The 17,727-nt window shown below is 46.8% G+C and overlaps 1 protein-coding gene across 1 annotated transcript; it reads right to left on the reverse strand.

The window, feature by feature from the left end:
- Positions 1–466: 466 nt before the first annotated feature.
- LOC146177775 (carbonyl reductase family member 4-like) lies at positions 467–17,575 on the reverse strand. The gene is made up of 3 exons (XM_084580576.1): positions 17,425–17,575; positions 6,867–7,060; positions 467–970 (listed from the first exon to the last, which is right to left on the reverse strand). Exons 1-3 carry the CDS (start codon positions 17,573–17,575, stop codon positions 554–556), a joined length of 762 nt encoding a protein of 253 aa, XP_084436702.1. The 3' UTR covers positions 467–553.
- Between the last annotated feature and the right edge of the window lie 152 nt (positions 17,576–17,727).

A 17,727-nucleotide genomic window follows, 5' to 3' on the forward strand; every position in this document is an offset into this window, starting at 1 on the left:
GGAAGGCTTGACAGCCACATTGTCGCTTGAGGTCATGGCCAACTCGCGTGCTAGCTTTCACTTTAAGCCATTCACCCACGCCTATCTTCTTTATTTGAGTTCTGTCTTCACCGCTAATCTTACCTGAACCACACTTCTTTATTTTGCGTTTCATTTGTCTTCCTGTCCTTTTTTCATTCACCTTTCCTTCGTTTCCCCCTTTCTTGCTTGTCTCTCCTTTCAAACCAATGTTATAATAAGGGTTTTATTGTAATTGTATTGTAAGGGTTACAAAAAGCGCATGTTAGCCCTCTGTGTTGTGAAGACCGCGAAGGTCTGGCCACTGTAGAGGTGCCCCTTAGCGTTCGCTCTCGAAACATGCAGAGAAACGACGCAGTGCTAAAATCTGCGCCACTAAATGAACAGGCGTAGAACCACTTTGTTACGCTTTAGTGAATACTTTTCTACGCAAAATTTCAGCCCTGAGACATCATCGCCTTTAACAAAAGCTACCGATAAAGAGATATGTATCGGACGCACTTTATGTCGGCAGCATATATCCTTGCGTACAAAGTTACATACAAAATCCTCCGCTGACTAAGAGCGAAGCCCCTGTAATGTAAGCACTAGCCTTAGGCGAGCACAGAAACACGATAGCCTGAGCAATTTCCAGAGGCTTCGCGGATCTCTTCATGGGCGTCTCGGACATCAAAAAGGCCTTGTGGGCGTCACTCAGATCAGCAGTCATCGCTGTCTCCGTCCATCCAGCTCGCACGCAGTTGCATCGAATGCCATGCATTGCCATTTCTTTAGCCGCTGACTTTGTGAGAGCCTCAACTCCAGCCTTGGAGGCAGCGTATGCGCAACTGCCGGAACTGCAGAGCTTGGCCGACGTGCTGCTTACATTTACGATGGCGCCGCCTCCATCGGGCAGTTTTTCAGTGGCGCGGATCATTTCTCGGCAGGCTGCACGCATTACCGCGAAGGCACCCTGAAAGGAAAGAAAAAAAATTAAAAAGCTTTGCTGATTATAAGCTTCGCAGATTACGCAGAATAGTGTATGAAACAGACAGCAAACTGCATAACCGCGTAATGAAGGGAACAATTAAGAGGTCCTCTGACTGCATGTAGTCATACCGAACAGTACTAGAAAGGAAATTTTATTTGCGCTCACTCAAAGAGAATAAAGATGTGTTCGGCAAACATTACGATGTATGCGCCTCATCTCGCTTGCATGTTAGAGAATGTCCTTTCATCTGCTGAATGCTTTTCTAGAGCCCTCCAAATTTATTTGCAACCCAGATGCCTGAAACAGATGCCTGCAATAGCAAATCGAAGGACCACCGCACATGATGCACAAGTAATAATAATAAATAATAATTACTTCACAGGAAGGGAAAGGCGCAGTATCGGTCCCACTTACTCTGTGGACACCTGAACAGCGCCGTAAGGAAAGAGCTGATGGTGGGAGTAAAGGTGCAAAGAGAGAAAGGGAAGCCGTAGTGGAGGGCTACGGCGTACGCTGGACCGTCTGGATGGTGATTTCTTTTTTGTTTATTCTTGATTTTTGCAATTAGAAGGAAGAAGTTCCTGCTCCGAACTCCTCGAGGTAACCACTGCAGGTAGTGATTGATTGATTGATTGATTGATTGATTGATTGATTGATTGATTGAATGTCCTTTATTGAATGGGAAGGCTCATGGCCATGGATGGGGATAAAGGGGAGTAGACAGAATCGTCATTGTTTAGGTCGTCACTCGAATCACATTACTTTAACCAGGCCACTAAGCGAGCCATACTTGGCAAATATCATCTGTGTGTTAGCATCACTTTCTAGAAGGGAAAGGTAGTTCAGGCGGTAGGGTTCGATCTCGGAGCGCCCAGTAGAAAAAGCGGGGCAATCCCAGAGTAAATGAGATATGCCGCCTCGAGTTAGAGTCGTACAGTGGGAGCACGTAATCATTTTCTCTCTGACGCCAGCGGGCCATAATACGGGTCGTGTAAGCCGCATGGGCGATGAGCTTGTTCAAAAAGACTTCTTGAATTCGGGTGAGGTGGGTTTTTCTCGTAAAAGGTGGGTTTGGTGTGGCCACCTGCATGCGATGCTCACTGAGGCTACGAAGACTGGTCCGAGTATAGTGCATAAGGGCAAGAGAAGGGCTGAGTTGCCCGCCCAAGGTCGAATAAGGATGAAGCAAGGGGGGTGGAGAAGTAAATGTGGACATCCCACGTGCCAAGGCAGCCGCGGCGTGTGCCACCGCATTGCCCCCGATTCGTCCGAGTCACTGGGGTCCAGTTAATAGCGACAGCTTTGGACGCGAGTTGGTGGCGTTTAAGGAGGCGCTGTATGGCCGCAGCTGTTGCATCTTGTGAACCCGGAGTAGTGATTTCCTTGTAAGCTTCAAAGGAATCAGTAAGTATACGTATTGACCCAGTTCCGGTGCAGGGCACTCCTGACAAGGCTCCCCAAATCGCGAGGAGTTCTGCATGAAGAGGAGTACCTTGAGGTAGGTGGCAGGCATAATTAATCGTCTGAAAGGGAAGGGTTGTCATCGCATACCCAGGCCATAGATGCAAATTCACTTGTAATCGATGCGTCGGTGTATATGTCAATCGTATCAGGGATTCGCTCTTGTCGGTGATGGGCAGCGAGGAGCTCCCGGGGGATGACAAAATCGTGGTTTATATTTCGGCGATGGAGGCGTGTGACTACTGGCATCTCCCAAGGGGGAAGAGATTCATATAGGGCTGGTGTTTGGTCGTTACGCTGTTCATCTCAGGCCAGCAGGCGACGCCCCTGGACAGTGGTCTCTAGACGTATTCGAAGACGCGTTTGTGACTCGGTAATGATGCTATTGAGCGGTGGAAGAGCAGCCAAACGCTCAAGTTCGGCTATAGGAGTGTGTTTAGGTAGACCGGTAATAGCGCGTAGTGTTGCGCGATGAAGTGTTCGACCTTAGCGAAGTCAGTCTTCGACAGTTGGAGGACGGGTGTATCATAAAGGATTTTTCCTATCGCCGCTGCTCTGGCCATCGCACGGCAGGCATGTTGCCGCGCACCGCCGTGCCGGTTGGACAGGCTACGAATAGCATGTAGCAATGCTGGCCAAAGGCGTTGTAGCTGATGAACCCATTTCTGTTGCAGCTTGATATGGGCAGGCCAAGTGAAGGTGGTAAAATGCAAGAGCGGTCAAATATTTGCGCACGGTAAAGAGTCTGCAAAATTGGAACGCGAGTTTTTTAAATCATACTACTGACATATCGAAAGCCGCTTCTACTTCTCCTGGTTAAAGACGCCACTGCGGATTCAGTGAACTAAATATTCTTCATTAAATGTTTTATCTACAAGGAGACGTTATGATGAACCCTGGTGACTTTCTGACAAAGGCTGCTGCTGAGTGAAACTAAAGACATGAATTATGCAATTTGTTGCAGCAAGGAACAGAATCTGAATGCGCTTGGTGTGACACAGCACCGTTGTCCTTGTAACAGCAGTGCCCTCCTGTATGTAAATTAGTTAAAAAGAGAAGCTTACTGCCCCACAAATGCAAAGCCGAGTAAGCAATGCAGTGTCTTAGAAAAATTTCCGCTTGGCTAACTTATACCTTTCGGACGAAATATCTAACTTGAACAATGTTGGATTCGGGAAAAGTAATAATCGGAATATAATATGATAGCGAAACCTTTTTTCGACGTTTTCATAAAGAAAGTGCTAAGCCTGAGCCAGTGATCGATCATAAAATTGTACGAGTGTGAACATTGTCATGAAAACGCCTGTTGCCGAAATTTGTGCATGGGCAGAACTGATATAGTGCACGTCTAATTAATGCAGTCACGATAGGTTCTAATACATAGCAGCACTAATTACACCCGCCTCTTAAATTTTATATCTCTTGTTTCTTTACACCATGCTTTTGTGTTGCGTTCATCGTTAAGTTTATTGTTATTCATTTTATTTATTGATTTTACTTTTAAATGTTTTAGTGCTTGTTTTATTCATTTTATTTATTGATTTTACTTTTAAATGCTTTAATGCTTTTTTAGACCATGTGACGCGCACTGGATGTGAGTAGCATCACCCCTGTACGCCTGCGTAGTTACCAAATTTGCTTTATTAAAAACTTCATTGAGAGTAAGCGGTCGTACTTCTCTCTCACACGTCCCTGTCGCGCTTCTGTCAATATGAATACAGCTTGTGGCTCCTAACTTAATGCTTAGCGTTCAGCAGGAAATCAGTATGGACAATGAACACAAAAAAAAAGCGTAGTGTATATGTTGGACTTAGAAGACATGTTCAAAAGAACAGTAACATTTCTCCTATCGCCGGAAAGAATAGCGCGAGGCCCGGTGCCAGTTCAGCAATGTTTGCAATAACGTCCTCCACTGGGCTTTCAAGAAAAATTTCCTGAATACAGCATGACACGCTCTTTTCAGGCATCTGCTTTCACCGTCTACAATCCTCAATATGATTGGTTTTTCTGAAATTGAATTTCCCTCGTTCTCTCCAATAAATATAAAGCGGACAATCTACCCTCTGAGAAACTTTCCACGAGTCAATTGCAGGCATGGATTAAGAGGTAGGGACGCAGTGAACTTTCATAAATGGCTCATAGTAGAATTGGCATAACGTGCCTTGAATATTGCTTATTTCATATAATGTTCGTATTACGTAGAACAGATTGCCCGTGATTGAGTGACCAATATTTTTAATGCACTTCCCAGGCCCTTACTACACTATAATCACGTGTTCCTTGATGGCGTGCTTTATCTCTTTGTCGAGCTTGGGATACCCCCACTGTCAAAGCTACACCCTCCTCCCCAGGACATATCTGACATCTACGATCCGTTGCGGAATACAAAATAGTGGCGTTTTGCGCACAGCCGACAATGCAATCGAATGCGTTATGAATTCTTACACATGCCTTCAGGAGAATTAAAAGAGTTCATTTTGGTTTGTGGTTTAACGTCCCAAAGTGACTCAGGCTATAAGAGATGCCCTAGTGGAGGACTCTGGAGGACTCAGTTCAGTTCTATCTCTTAACTGAACTGAACTGAGTGGAGGACTCTGGAAACTTTGATCACCTGGTGTTCTTTAACGTGCCCTTATATCGCCCAACACATGGGCGCCTTGCTTTTCGCCTCCATCGAAAAGCGGCCGCCGAGGTCGACATGCGATCCCGCATTCTTGTGAGCAGTGGTCGAGCGGCACCCAGGCGTAGAAAATTATAATCAGCAGCATATTTTTCCTCCAACCATGCCATCCATACATGTGCTTTGAGGCTCGAAACGATTTGACTAAGTTGACGTGAGAAGTTTTAAAAAGGTAAAAGTTTTAAAAGTCTTTGCAGGCGATTGAATATATATTTTATTTTCAGCCCTCTGTGAAGCACTGTTGTCCAAAAAGAAGAGGAAAGGCTACCGATAAATCGGTAGATGAAATAACATCTAAATGAGAACATTTGTCGTCTGCCTTCCGGATAGATTCGGCAGTGGGCTACTTCATGGGAAAAGCTGGAGATATTTTTGGCGGCGATTCGAATGTCGTCGCCTGCATCGTTTTTGTCTCCACACACACTAATGCACTAAAACCGTTTATTAGACATTCTTTTGGTTAATTATAGTCGGTTGAATCCGTTAATTATATAGCTGAACATCTTAGGATGGGACAAACAAAACAAAACGCAGCAAGGCTTAGCTGAACGAATGCGAACATCTACTTCTAATGGCGCTTAGCAACGCTGAACCGCCGCCAACATTTTTTTGCCTGGATTATAAGAACCATGTTTCTTACGCACTTTGCTCGGTTGTCGTTAAGCGGAAGGTACTGCAGAGAAGTTTAGGGCATTGCGCAAATCCCGCAACGTATCTAATCTACGAAATCATATGGTGATCTAAAGATCCATTTAGCTACTGAAGCATTCTCCAATACGAAACCCGACTAACTATAATGCCGAATCTGTAAAATAGTTTTGCCACTCAGATTCCTTGGAATAATTGAGCTTTGGACGAGTTTGCTTTACGATGTAGTGGAATACAGACAGCGCCCACCACACTACGACGAAAAATCTGCTACAACAAGCAGGTAACCTGCGCTAATAGTGCTGAAGATAGAACATAAATAGCATGAACACATAAACACTGATACGACGTTATTATAAGGACACAACAAACGTTCAGTTGAACCTCTGTTCAGCTCCAGGAAGCAAACAGTGAATAAAGTAGAAAAATTAGAACAAAAAAAGGTTAATGCCACAATGAAGGAGATAAATAGTAAATATATATGTACACAATAAAAAATAAATATAAATATATGTACATCAAATCAAAACTAGAACAATAACACCCGGAATACATGCTGCAAAGGAGCACCCACGTGTCCAAAGCAACAACAATCGTGTGTCCACAACACTGTGCACAATGAACTCGCATAGACTTCATATTTTCAATCTATCCGTCCTTGTTTATGCACTCATGCTCGGTATGTATTCATACCAACTTGTCAAGTTATATGGGTTGAGGGAGTAAATAACAACTGTTGCAGCGTATTTTCATTAATCTTTCCAGTGACGGGAATACAGTGAGGAGGAAGATATTTAACGTGAACATTGCGTTCTCATTATGTCGGGTCTGATTAAATATGGGAAGTGAACTTGATTTATTCCTAAACAATCCTTTTCACCCTCTATTGTGATGTAGATATTTATGCCATATCGAAATTGTTGGCTACAACTGATCCTCGGGTACGCTCTAGGTCATAATATTGGCAACATTCATCACGCCAGTAGGGCTGGAACCTGAGTAAATAAGATTTTTTTGCATTCAATTCGAATAAAGTTAGCGGCGAGGAGCCTCCAAGGGGCGGAAGAAACGTCATCTTTGGCAGCTCACCTTCAAGTTAACCTTGATGACTTCATCGAACAAGCCTTCGGTACAGTTAGCGATAGGAGAGAGGCCGCCTATTCCGGCAGAGTTGACCACGATGCTGAGTGGCTGCGAGAACATACTGCGGATCTTCCGAAAAAGCTCCTCAACGGACGCCGTCTCACCAACGTCCACGCACATGGCACAGTGCTTTGTATCCCCTGCGAGTATGTTACAAAATGAAGGGGCCGCTGCGATCAAATGTCAAACAAATTCATCACATTTAATAAATACATGCTAAACAAAGAGAACGTTAAGCTGCCTCAAAGCTAAGAAGGTTGCTAATATTAATTCATCATTCGACATGAGCAAATGCGTAGAATAACTTGAATTTCTACCCACCAAGAAATGTATATCTATAAGAAAACGGCGCTCAACATGACATCAAATAGTTTTCATCGTGCGTGGACTATTTCAAAAGAAGGTATCGCCACTGCTCATATTGATATTCAATAAAAATTGCGAGTCCTGTTTTTTTTCTTTGTATGCTGTTATTGTAAGGAATCATGAGCGAAGGTTGATGTGTACAAGCAAGTGCCCCGTGTAGTTTTTAAAATACGTTATTTGGAACAATATATGAATTGATAGCCTTAGACCATTCTCTAATAACAGTCACGCAAAAGCGTTCAGGAAAACCAAATTTCTTTACCTTAGTCTCATAATAATCAGTAACTTATTTATGCCCACCATAGGACTCTGAACTCTCCAGTTAGCTTTCTTGATCATTTTCTGCAACTTCGGCGATGAACGTGCAATTATCCGGTTCCTAAATCCATGTACAGAGCGGTTATTGGGGCGCTCCCTGCTGTAGCAACCTCTCTTTAAATCCTCGTAATCACTGAATTCATTCCGTTCCCTTTAGAGTAAATTACTAGGGAAATTTGTTCTGGACACTGGCAGACCGCGGATTTTATTATTTTATTCTAAGAAAGGTCACGATCTTGCCCTAGAGCACGGTAAACTGCAGGCCTGTGATTTTTAATGTTTAGATATTGTCGCCGATCACTCGGTAATAGTCTCGGCGTGATCTCGCACTACAAATGTGATAAAGTTGCGTCTCGCGTCAGCGTGCATGAGCCAGGCCATTCCATGCGCTGCAATATGATTACCGGCGCCTACAGCCGCTCCAGGGATAACAGAGCCGGTACAGAGCTTATCCGCTAACGCGCCGTTTGTTTAGCCCAGCCAAGAAATTGTAGAATAAAATGAACCGAACACAAGCGGCCTCCCTTTCTTGCTTGCCAGCCCTAGTGGTGAACAGCCCGTTCCCGAAGTGTTAGAGCCTTTGGATCCTTTGGAAACCTAACAGAAAGAAACAGCCGGTATATTCCCAAACGTACGCGCTGCAATGCAAGGAGTGTGGTGACTTTGGAAAGAGCTCTAATGGGCGCAATTTAGGAAATGCGACTCCTGGTGTCGTTTGTACACGGTTCGTATAACCGTGAGCAACACATGAACCGATAATATTGTTTTCATGATCGTGTAACATGCCGCCCACTCGGACAACCTTCACTAATTCGTTAGCTCAGCGGGCGCTCTGAGGATACTGGCTCGCTTTTCTCTCCACCTCAAGATAGCGTCGCGGAAGCTTGTCTCGACGGGCGCGCCTTCCACTCCAGCAGGTTTTATAGCGAGAGCTACATTCGGCTAACAGTCGAGGCTATTGCTGCGGAACAGCCCAGGAATCTGTGGAATGCTCCGCGGAGAGAAGGAGCAGATGCGAGGGGTGGCATCAGAGCTTCACTGCCGGTTGGGGGCTCGGCTGACGCACGCGCCGTTCCGCGAATGGCACATGCCGGCTATGCGCATAACTCCGTGTATAAATGCAGGCGAAACAAGGCGATGCCAGCCGTCTTGAACCTGATAAGTAAGCCGGAGTCGGCACTGCTGTCAGATGTCTGCTTTGAATCGCAGTGAACAAAGAAGGCTGTTTTGTTAGACTTGCGGAGAGCGGCAAACAATGAGTTTAGGTGGCGCCGCGAACGTCTATCAAACATACGATTAATGTGGTTTGCACCTGTGTGCCAGCTTACGGCACTGTTTCAGAGTTGTGCGTGACATTGGGGGGCTTCAACAAGGAGGAATAGTCGTTTAGTTGTCATATAAAAATGAAATTCCACTTTAATTTGACATCAAGTTTCAACCTCCCAACCACAGAGTGGCTGCCTGCCATTGCATCTAGTGTTTCTTTCGAAATGGCCGCGTATTACTATACCGATCACCGGGCAGTCTTCCCTTCTGTGCGTGAAATAAAAAGAATGATGTGTGACGACAAAAGTCACTGCAAACTCACTATTCAATATAAGATCAACAAAGGCTTGGGACCATGACAAAACGCGAGGAAACTAGATCTCGGTACATATATACTGGCTTAGCCGAGCTACGGCTCCGTCACAAGGTTTGAAGTGAAAGCTTCATCACGCCAGGAATTCAAGCCGTCGACATGGGAGCAAATATGACCTCGAAAAACTTTGAAGGTGACAAATAATTTCGTAACCGCATCGTAGGGGAAGGGAGGAAGGTGGGAGTGAAAGCAAAGGAAAGAAAGGGATTCTGTATTGGAGGGCTCCTGAGCCCCGTAGGTCGAACAATAGTATGTGTCAGACGAAAACATGTCCACCTGTCGAAATGTTAGCTCAACCTGCGAACTGAGGTGTCCCCTTACCCTTGTTCAGTGCTCCTTCAAACCTAAGAAAAAACCAAGACACACTACTTTACCGACCATCGGAGTGTTTCCGTCGGAAACAATAAAATTGCAATCCATTGAAAACATTGGAACCCATAAAATTGAAACAAAGTGAAACCATGCCTCACAATCTGCTTAATCCAAGCTTGGCAATGAGCTTTCGCTTTCCTCCAGTGTTAACCAGAGTTAAACCACCAAATTATTTTTATAATCTTGTTGAATTCATCCAACTGATGAATTCAGGCAATTTACGATGATTGAATTGTAGTGTCGCACTAACGCTCGGTGACTGTTGCAAAGAAGACGAGCGTATGTAAAAAAGGCAAAAAAGAAGACGTCAGACAAAGGAGACGACGCAAGAGACTGTCCTGCTAGTTAAAACGTTCGACGAAAACATCGACCTGAGAACCTGAGGCTGAACGAACTCTTACATTTGGTGGAGGCTGCTCTTCGTTTCCTCCTCTCACGCTTTAGCTTCGCAGTCGCACACTCGCTCCGCCATCCGCTATGCCTGAGGCAACAAGGTAGACCGCTACACCATGCTCGACTGCTCCCACCACTCCGCCTACCATCCTCTGCTCTGGTGGGCTTCGCCAGCGTGACCCCAGCTCCTTTAGTGACGCAGATGACCAGGATGTGGATGACTGGCTACCTTCATATGAACGTGTAAGCGCCTACAACAAGTGGGACGATGCCACCAAGTTAGCTAACGTCCTCTTCTATCTGACAGACTTAGCCAATTTATGATTTCGCAACCACCAGCCCAACCTGCCCATCTGGTCGGCCTTTAAAACGAGCTTTTCTGAGGTGTTCGGGTGCCCCGCCGTGCGCAACCTCCGCGCCAAACAACGCCTCCAAGCCCGCGCTCAGCTTTCTGAGGAAGCATTCACCAGCTACATAGAACACATTGTTGATCTTCGTAAACGTGTTAATCCTTCTATGTGCGAAGCTGACAAAATCACCAAAATCCTGAAGGGAATCTCCGACGATGTGTTTCATATGTTGACGGCCAGAAAGCCGCAAACCGTCGTCGAAGTGGTTCAGCTTTGTCAAAGTTACGACGTCCTTAAGAGGCAACGAGCTTCTACTCGACGTTCTGTCATGAACGATCGCTTATTAGTGCATCCGACAGCATGCGGCCTCGCATCTAAACCAGCTTCCCTCCAGAGATCAAGGCTTCTATACGGGAAGAAGTGGCTCGCCATCTGTCGCTCCTCCCTGCTACTGCAGCAACCACTCCCTCGCTAGATCCTGCACTTCGACGCACCATCCAGGAGCAAGTTGCAAAAGTTTTACCGCCAAGCTCTCAACTTACACCTGTGACAGCCCCGCTAACGTAAGCCGCTGTACCGCCAGACCACCACCGTGCCCTGTCGTGTATGCTGCGCTGTTACCACCACCACCACCTCCGCCCCACCCTTATCTGCCTCCTCAACGCCCGACCAACAATCCATGGCGGACCTCCGATAACCGCCCAATCTGTTATTCATGTGGCATTCCTGGCCCCGTCGCCCGGCTTTGCCGCCAGCGCGCGCAGTCGTATCGCAATGGACCCCGCCTGTACAGTTCCAACTGAGTTCCAACTATGAACATTCCCCTCCCCCTCTCGCTACTGGCCCCTCTACGGACTCATTTTATCCTCACCGCTCCTCCCACTCCTGCCGCCGATCACCCCGTCTCTCCGCCGTCGTTCCCTCTCGCCACTCCACCGTCGCTCTCCTGCTAGCCCCTAGGAAAACTAATAACCGCAGTTCCAGAGGCAAGAACTGCGTTTTCTTCTACTTGTGCAAGTCCGCCTTCCCCGGCTAAAGTTATAGAAGTGTTTTTGTGGACACTTGCGCCGCTGTGTCTGATATAAGTGCTAATCTTTGCCGCAGACTTCGTAAAGTTACGACGCCTGTTTCGAAATGTTTTCTCCGAACTACAAGCTCACATTGCGTTCAACCGCTTGCGGCGTGCACTGCTCGAATTGCCATTCTACGTCGCCGAATTTCTTGTGCTGTCTCACTGCTCTCACGAACTGATTCTGGGTTGCGACGTTCTCACCAGTCATTCTGCGATTATTGATTGTGCCCGAGCCAGCATCGAATTGTCTCCGCTCTCACCTGCCGCCTCGTCCGACACACCGCTGCACGTCGATAAGATAACCGTTGCCGAATATACTGACATCCCCACCTACTCTACCGTCCTTGTGCCCGTTTCCTGCGTCTGCTTTTCCGATTCGACTGTGCTTTTCACTCCGACTCATGCCGCTAATCGTCTTCATGGCTTAGTCCTGCCTTTCGACCTTCTGACCTTCTCTGGTGGCTACAGTGCCATGAACGTCTCTAACCCGTTTCCTTGTCCGTCAACGCTTCTTCATGGAGAACGTCTAGGTTATGTCGAGCCCTTTGATGACACTAAAACATATGACGTCTCAGAAGACCCAGCCCCACTTAAGCTCGATACTATTGACTTGCCTGCATCTTTACAGAACGACAACTCCACTTCAGCTTTTTTTAGCTGTCTGGATGCCAGTCTTTCAGCAGATCAACGCGACCAGCTCGTCAGCTTGCTTCGGGGCTTCCGTTTTTCATTAGACTTTCCTCAGACATCTTTGGGGCGCACATCCGTAGTCACTCACTGCATCGACACCGGTACGCATACCCCGGACGCCAGCGCTCTTATGGCGTATCGGCTGCAGAATTTCAAGTTGTCACCAAGCACGTTAATGACAGCCTTCACCGCGGCGTCATCCGCCATTTTGACCCCACGGCGCCTACCGAACTTGACATTGATGCCAGTGGTGTCGGCTTTGTTCTTGCACAATGAAAGCCCGGCTGCCCAGAGTACGTTGTTGCATATGCCAGCCGCAGCTTAGCAAAGGCCGAAAAAAATTCTGTAACCTAAAAGGAGTGGTTGGTCATCGTTTGGGCCATTGGGAGTTCCGCCCATATCTCTACGCTCGTCCCTTCTCTGTTGTCACGGACCTTCACGCACTCTGCTTGTTGTCCACCCTTAAAGATCTATCCGGCCGTCTTGCTCGTTGGGCGCTCCACTTAAAAGAGTACGACATTCAGGTCATATACCGGTCTGACCGTAAGCAATCTGATGCCGACGCCCTGTCTAGGTCACCTCTGCAATGCGGCGCTGACTCGACAGCTATCACCGTAGGTGACTCATCTTCCTTAGAACTTGTCGACATGCCCAATGAACAAAGGCAAGACGCTTGGGTAGCTTCTATTCTCACGCTTCTATCTGCACCTTCTCTGCGCCCAGCTTCTCGAGCGCTTCGTCCCTAAGCTCATCATTTTGCCATCCGCGACGGAATGCTCTACCCCCGAAATTACCGTTCCGACAGACGCAAGTGCCTCCCTTGTAATTCCTCGGAACCTCCGTTCGGAAATATGCGCTGCGTTTCACGCCAATTCTCAGTGTGCCCACGCCGGAGTGTTGAAAACTCACACTCGTCTTCGCCTCCGCTATTACAGGCAGGGTATGTACGGCTTCGTGCGTCATTACGTCCGCGCATGCCAGGAATGCCAACGTCACAAAAACCCTCCACACCACTCCATCGTTCCGATAGAGCCCTTGCCCTGCCCCAGCCGGCCATTCGACCGTATGGGTATTGATCTTTATGGGTCACTGCCAATCACTCCAGCTGGTAACAGTTGGGTCATCGTGTCTATTGACTACGCAGAACCATCCTCTTTACCTTCAGCGTCGGTGCCAGACGTTGCGTCTTTCGTCCTGCACCATCTTGTTCTGCACCACGGTTCAAATAAAGAATTGCTCAGTGACCGTGGCCGTGTTCTTCTCTCCGAAACCGTTGAAGCCCTTCTTAAGCAGTGCCGCAGGTTCCACCGTTTTACCTCGGTTTACCATCCGCAGACAAACGGCATCACGGAACGTTTTAACCGCACCTTGAGTGACAGGCTGGCCATGGAGGTCGCGTCCGACCATTCAAACTGGGACCGGATTCTCCCGTTCGTCACATACGCTTACAATACTGCAATACAAAGCACGACCGGCTTCTCTCCCTTTTTCCTTTTATACGGCCGTGAATCCACTTCAACTATGGACGAAACTATGGACAGCGTATTCCCTTATTGCCCTGACAACTCCGAATCGACCGCAGTCTCTCAAGCGGCCGCATATGCAGAAGAATGCCTCCAGTTATCCCGATCATTTACAATCCAGAACCAGGGCCACCAGCAGTTCCTTCATGCACCAACTTGTCCAGCTCATTCACACAGCACAGACTCCCTTGTGTGGGTTCCCGCCACCCCCTCCGGCCTCTCTACTAAACTTTCTTCCAAGTATCATGGTCCATATCGGGTTATTTGCCAGACCTCTCCGGTGAACTACTTAATAGAACCACTTGCACCGACACCCGATATGCGTCGCCGCGGGCATGAAACAGTGCACCTTGACCGCCTCAAGCCCTGTTATGACCCGCCTGTTTTGTCGACGCCATGAGTCGGCCTAAATGTCGGCAGGATGCCTCCTTTTTCTCCCGGGGGTAATTGTAGTGTCACACCAACCCTCGGTGACTGTTGCAAAGAAGACGAGCGTATGTAAAAAGGCGCGTGCTAAAGAAGAAGACGTCAGATGGAGGAGACGACGCAAGAGACTGTCCTGCTAGTTAAAACGCTCGACGAAAACATCGACCTGAGAACCTGACTGAACGTACTCTTACAAAATAAATGACTGTAATGGCCACAGAGCACATTTATGTTACGCGCATGGGCAGAACGTTTGCGCTGTGAATAAAGCCAGGATAGATGTGATGATGATGGACTAAAGTGGTGTGCTAGATAATATTAAAACGTGAAAAGGAATGACCCTGAAACAAAACTCAAAAGCTGACCGTATCGAGAGCGTGCAAACGTAGGTAAAGGGGAGGTGTCAGTCTTTACCTTCTAGGAGGCCACTGTTGTGTAAATGGCAAATAAAGATTTCATTTTCCATGTCAGTGAATTATGAGAGACCAAACAAAGCCACTGCGTTGGCCGTCGTTAGAGTCGTTTAAGTGACTCAATAAGATGTTCATAATGCGGTTTTTCTTATTCATACGAATACAAATATCTTTATGTCAACATCTGGGCTGTTAGGGGTGTGCTCAAAAAGCCTATGATCGCTATGCCAGAGGGGCGCACCCCCACGTACTAATAAACCGGCTACAGCAGAACGTGGGCAGAACTAAAATAAATAGAAAGTCTACGATGCATAGATTAACGTCATATTCAAAAAACATTAGTGTACATCCTTTCGCAATAACAAAAAAGTGTAAATGAAAATACGCTCAGCATTCCAACGAACTATGCTGGCGGGATTGAAATGAGCAGGAGCTGGGCAGTGCGCACGGTCTACTTGTCAAATTCAACTCTAAACTGAAATTTCTTGAAACCTTTCTGAACGCAGCGTTTGGATGGGTGCGGTAGTATACGCCTTTAGGTTGCCTCCGTGAAGTGCTGGGCATGTAGGTCAGTCGATGGAATGAAGAAAGGAGTCATGATCTGTTCCCCAGCCCAAAAGCCAATCGTTTTACTCTTAAGCGTAGTCCCGTTGAAATGACTCTGATATGGAAATGAAAATAACTTTACCTGCGTCGGTTAGGATGCTACACTGAGGCGGTATTACCTGGGAAATGACCTAGGGACCTGCGGAAATGGCCAAAAATATCGATACCCAATGAGAGGAAATAGCTGAGTGATTTTATTCAGCACATTGAATCGCTGTTTCTCAGTAAGAGAAAAATCATTCAAAGGCGGAGAACTCGAGAAATAATTCCCAAGACAACTTTCTTAACGTACACAGGCTTGTCTATTCTGGAGGATGCCTTTCGCTGAAAGCTGAAAAGAAACATCGATCTTGTAAGGACATATATAGGACGCAGGACGGAGTCCCCCTGTGATAATGAGCCTCCGGTGAAGTTTTGGACGCCCTGCAAATAATTCTTGACAAGGAAAGCGAGACGTATTGCCAGAAGCGCTGTCTATGACTTATAGCTCTTCCAATCCATGCATGGTACACACTGTTTGATCTTCCTTTACGAGAATGTCTAGAGAGGAGATCTCGCGGTAGCAATTTCTCAGTTTGGGTTACGTTAGGTAGATTCGGGAGTTTTACACTATGGCCAAATCTATAGCTTTGAGGAATCTATGGAGCCGGTATACCGGTGCATTGTTCTATACTGCAAACACCATACCCAATCCACAGTAATGGGAGGCGTTGAAGCCGAAGGCTGGCATCTTTGTTCCGCTACTGATTAAAATGCAGAGAAGCCCTCTGGGTCGGCAAGACAGGTCCACATGTGTTTTTGTTTTTTGTTTTTGCGCGCAGATTTGGCTGACCTTCTACTTGTTTGCAAATAATGTGTGAAAAAACGATGTAAAATATTTGCAGGCTTTTTAACCCTCAGTCATGAAAACCTATTTGCCCTATTCTCGCGTTCCCATCGTTCATTATGAATTTTTTGGCGCTCAGTTTTTTCTCTGGAGAAATAATGTTCTATGTAATGTTGAAAACAAATTTCTAATAATTTAAATATTCAAAAGTAATTAAGATCCTACGTATTGTTGCGTCCATCAACCTAGCAGCAACACGAATGAGGTATTTTATTTCTTGTAGAAGGTAGTACAACATTGTACTGTGCGCCCCGGCCTCCAAAACGAGGTAAGATAGTGTAAATGCTATTTGGCGACGCATATGTGGTCCCTGTTTGGATAGGCCGGCGCTGTGAGCGCTGCTAGGTTTTGTTCTGCTGACACAGCCAACGGTAAATAAAACTCGACGAATCTCAAAGGGTGGGGTTGCCAATTCCCGGATAGTTGTCAGAGGGGTCCCCGTGGCATTGTAACCATCCCGCAGTCCACGTAGCCGTTGCCGAGGCGGTGCCAGATTTGGAGGGGTCCGGGGTGGACCGATAAAGTAGGGCTCAAAACCAGAGAAAATTAAAAAATCCAAACGACCTTCATTCTAATTCTCCTATCTGTGATAAGTGCAGCACCCAGTCTCACACGCTTTTGGGTTTTGATGCTGAAGACATTAGGTCCTCGCGGGACATGGCGGCTAGGGAGAACAAAGCCCAGGTTATGGGGAAGTCACCTTGGGCCCAGAATAGGGAAACAGTTCATGAAATGTTGGCTAAAGTGGTAGCTACTAAGCCTGAAACTTATAAATGGGCTGATAGTTTATTTAGTAATATGTACTTCGCAACCTAGTAACGCATAGTTGGCCAAAAAATTGCAGAACAACTCATTGAGTAATGAACCTTTCCTATTATTTGCAAGTGCTGATGTAATGAACTGCGATTATGACAGTTGGTGAATGTTTCTACAGGAGACACGATTGGGAAGCCACGAACACTGACATCCCACATACTATGTTGGAACGAAGCTGATAAAAAGAAATCACCATATAATAAAAAGATTTATCACTTAACCTACTAACTTCGAGTAGAGCTGAGCACCTCCTCACGAAGGCAGTATCATACTCTAGTAATTTTGATATGGTCAGCGTGCTGGTATCTAGCTTGATGGAACGAGAACCCCAAGGTCTGCCTTACCACGGAATGTTTCTTATGCGTTCGGAATCTTGGCGAACGCTGTGGGTGATGACAATGCACTTGGAGACCGAAGGCAGAGCCAGCAAAGACAAAGAGAGCGACTGTCCACTACAGAGGTCTAAAAAAAACGTAGACTTGAATTCTTCGTTCGCCTAACTACAATGCTCATCCAACTCCCAAAACACATTCCTTAGGACTTCGATTCCTTTCCGATATTCCCGAACCTAGGTACGTCTCATAGCACTGCAACGAAGAAAATTTACAAATCTGTTTTAGTCAAGAATGCTCACCTGGCAAAGACTGCGCCACTCTCCAAGCAGCCTCTATGCGCCGGCTCGCGACGACCACTGTGGCACTTTCGGCCGCGAGGGCGCGGCAGGCGGCCTCGCCGATTCCGCTCGAACCGCCCAACACCAAAGCGAGCCGTCCGCTCAACGACATAACCTAGCACCTCCGCCTGGCTCGCACTACTAATACTTCGCACAGACTCTCGTGCGCTGCTGCGCTTTTCGCATGCACGTAGCAGCGCTCTGCTTGCGTCCATACAAGCATATTTCAACATTCTGTTAGCAGCTGCATCTGTCGTAGCTCGG

This window comes from Amblyomma maculatum, chromosome 10, assembly GCF_055883805.1.
Source record: "Amblyomma maculatum isolate TAMU_Amacu chromosome 10, ASM5588380v1, whole genome shotgun sequence".
NCBI lineage: Eukaryota > Metazoa > Arthropoda > Arachnida > Ixodida > Ixodidae > Amblyomma > Amblyomma maculatum.

What these genes read in the sequence shown, in the direction of transcription:
- LOC146177775 (XM_084580576.1), bottom strand. Translation starts at nt 17,575, where the DNA reads ATGTCGTTGAGCGGACGGCTCGCTTTGGTGTTGGGCGGTTCGAGCGGA. An exon ending in AGTGGCGCAGTCTTTGCCAG is followed by an intron (nt 7,061 to 17,424) that starts GTGAGCATTCTT and finishes ACATACTCGCAG; the next exon opens with GGGATACAAAGCACTGTGCC. An exon ending in TCATCAAGGTTAACTTGAAG is followed by an intron (nt 971 to 6,866) that starts GTGAGCTGCCAA and finishes CTTTCCTTTCAG; the next exon opens with GGTGCCTTCGCGGTAATGCG.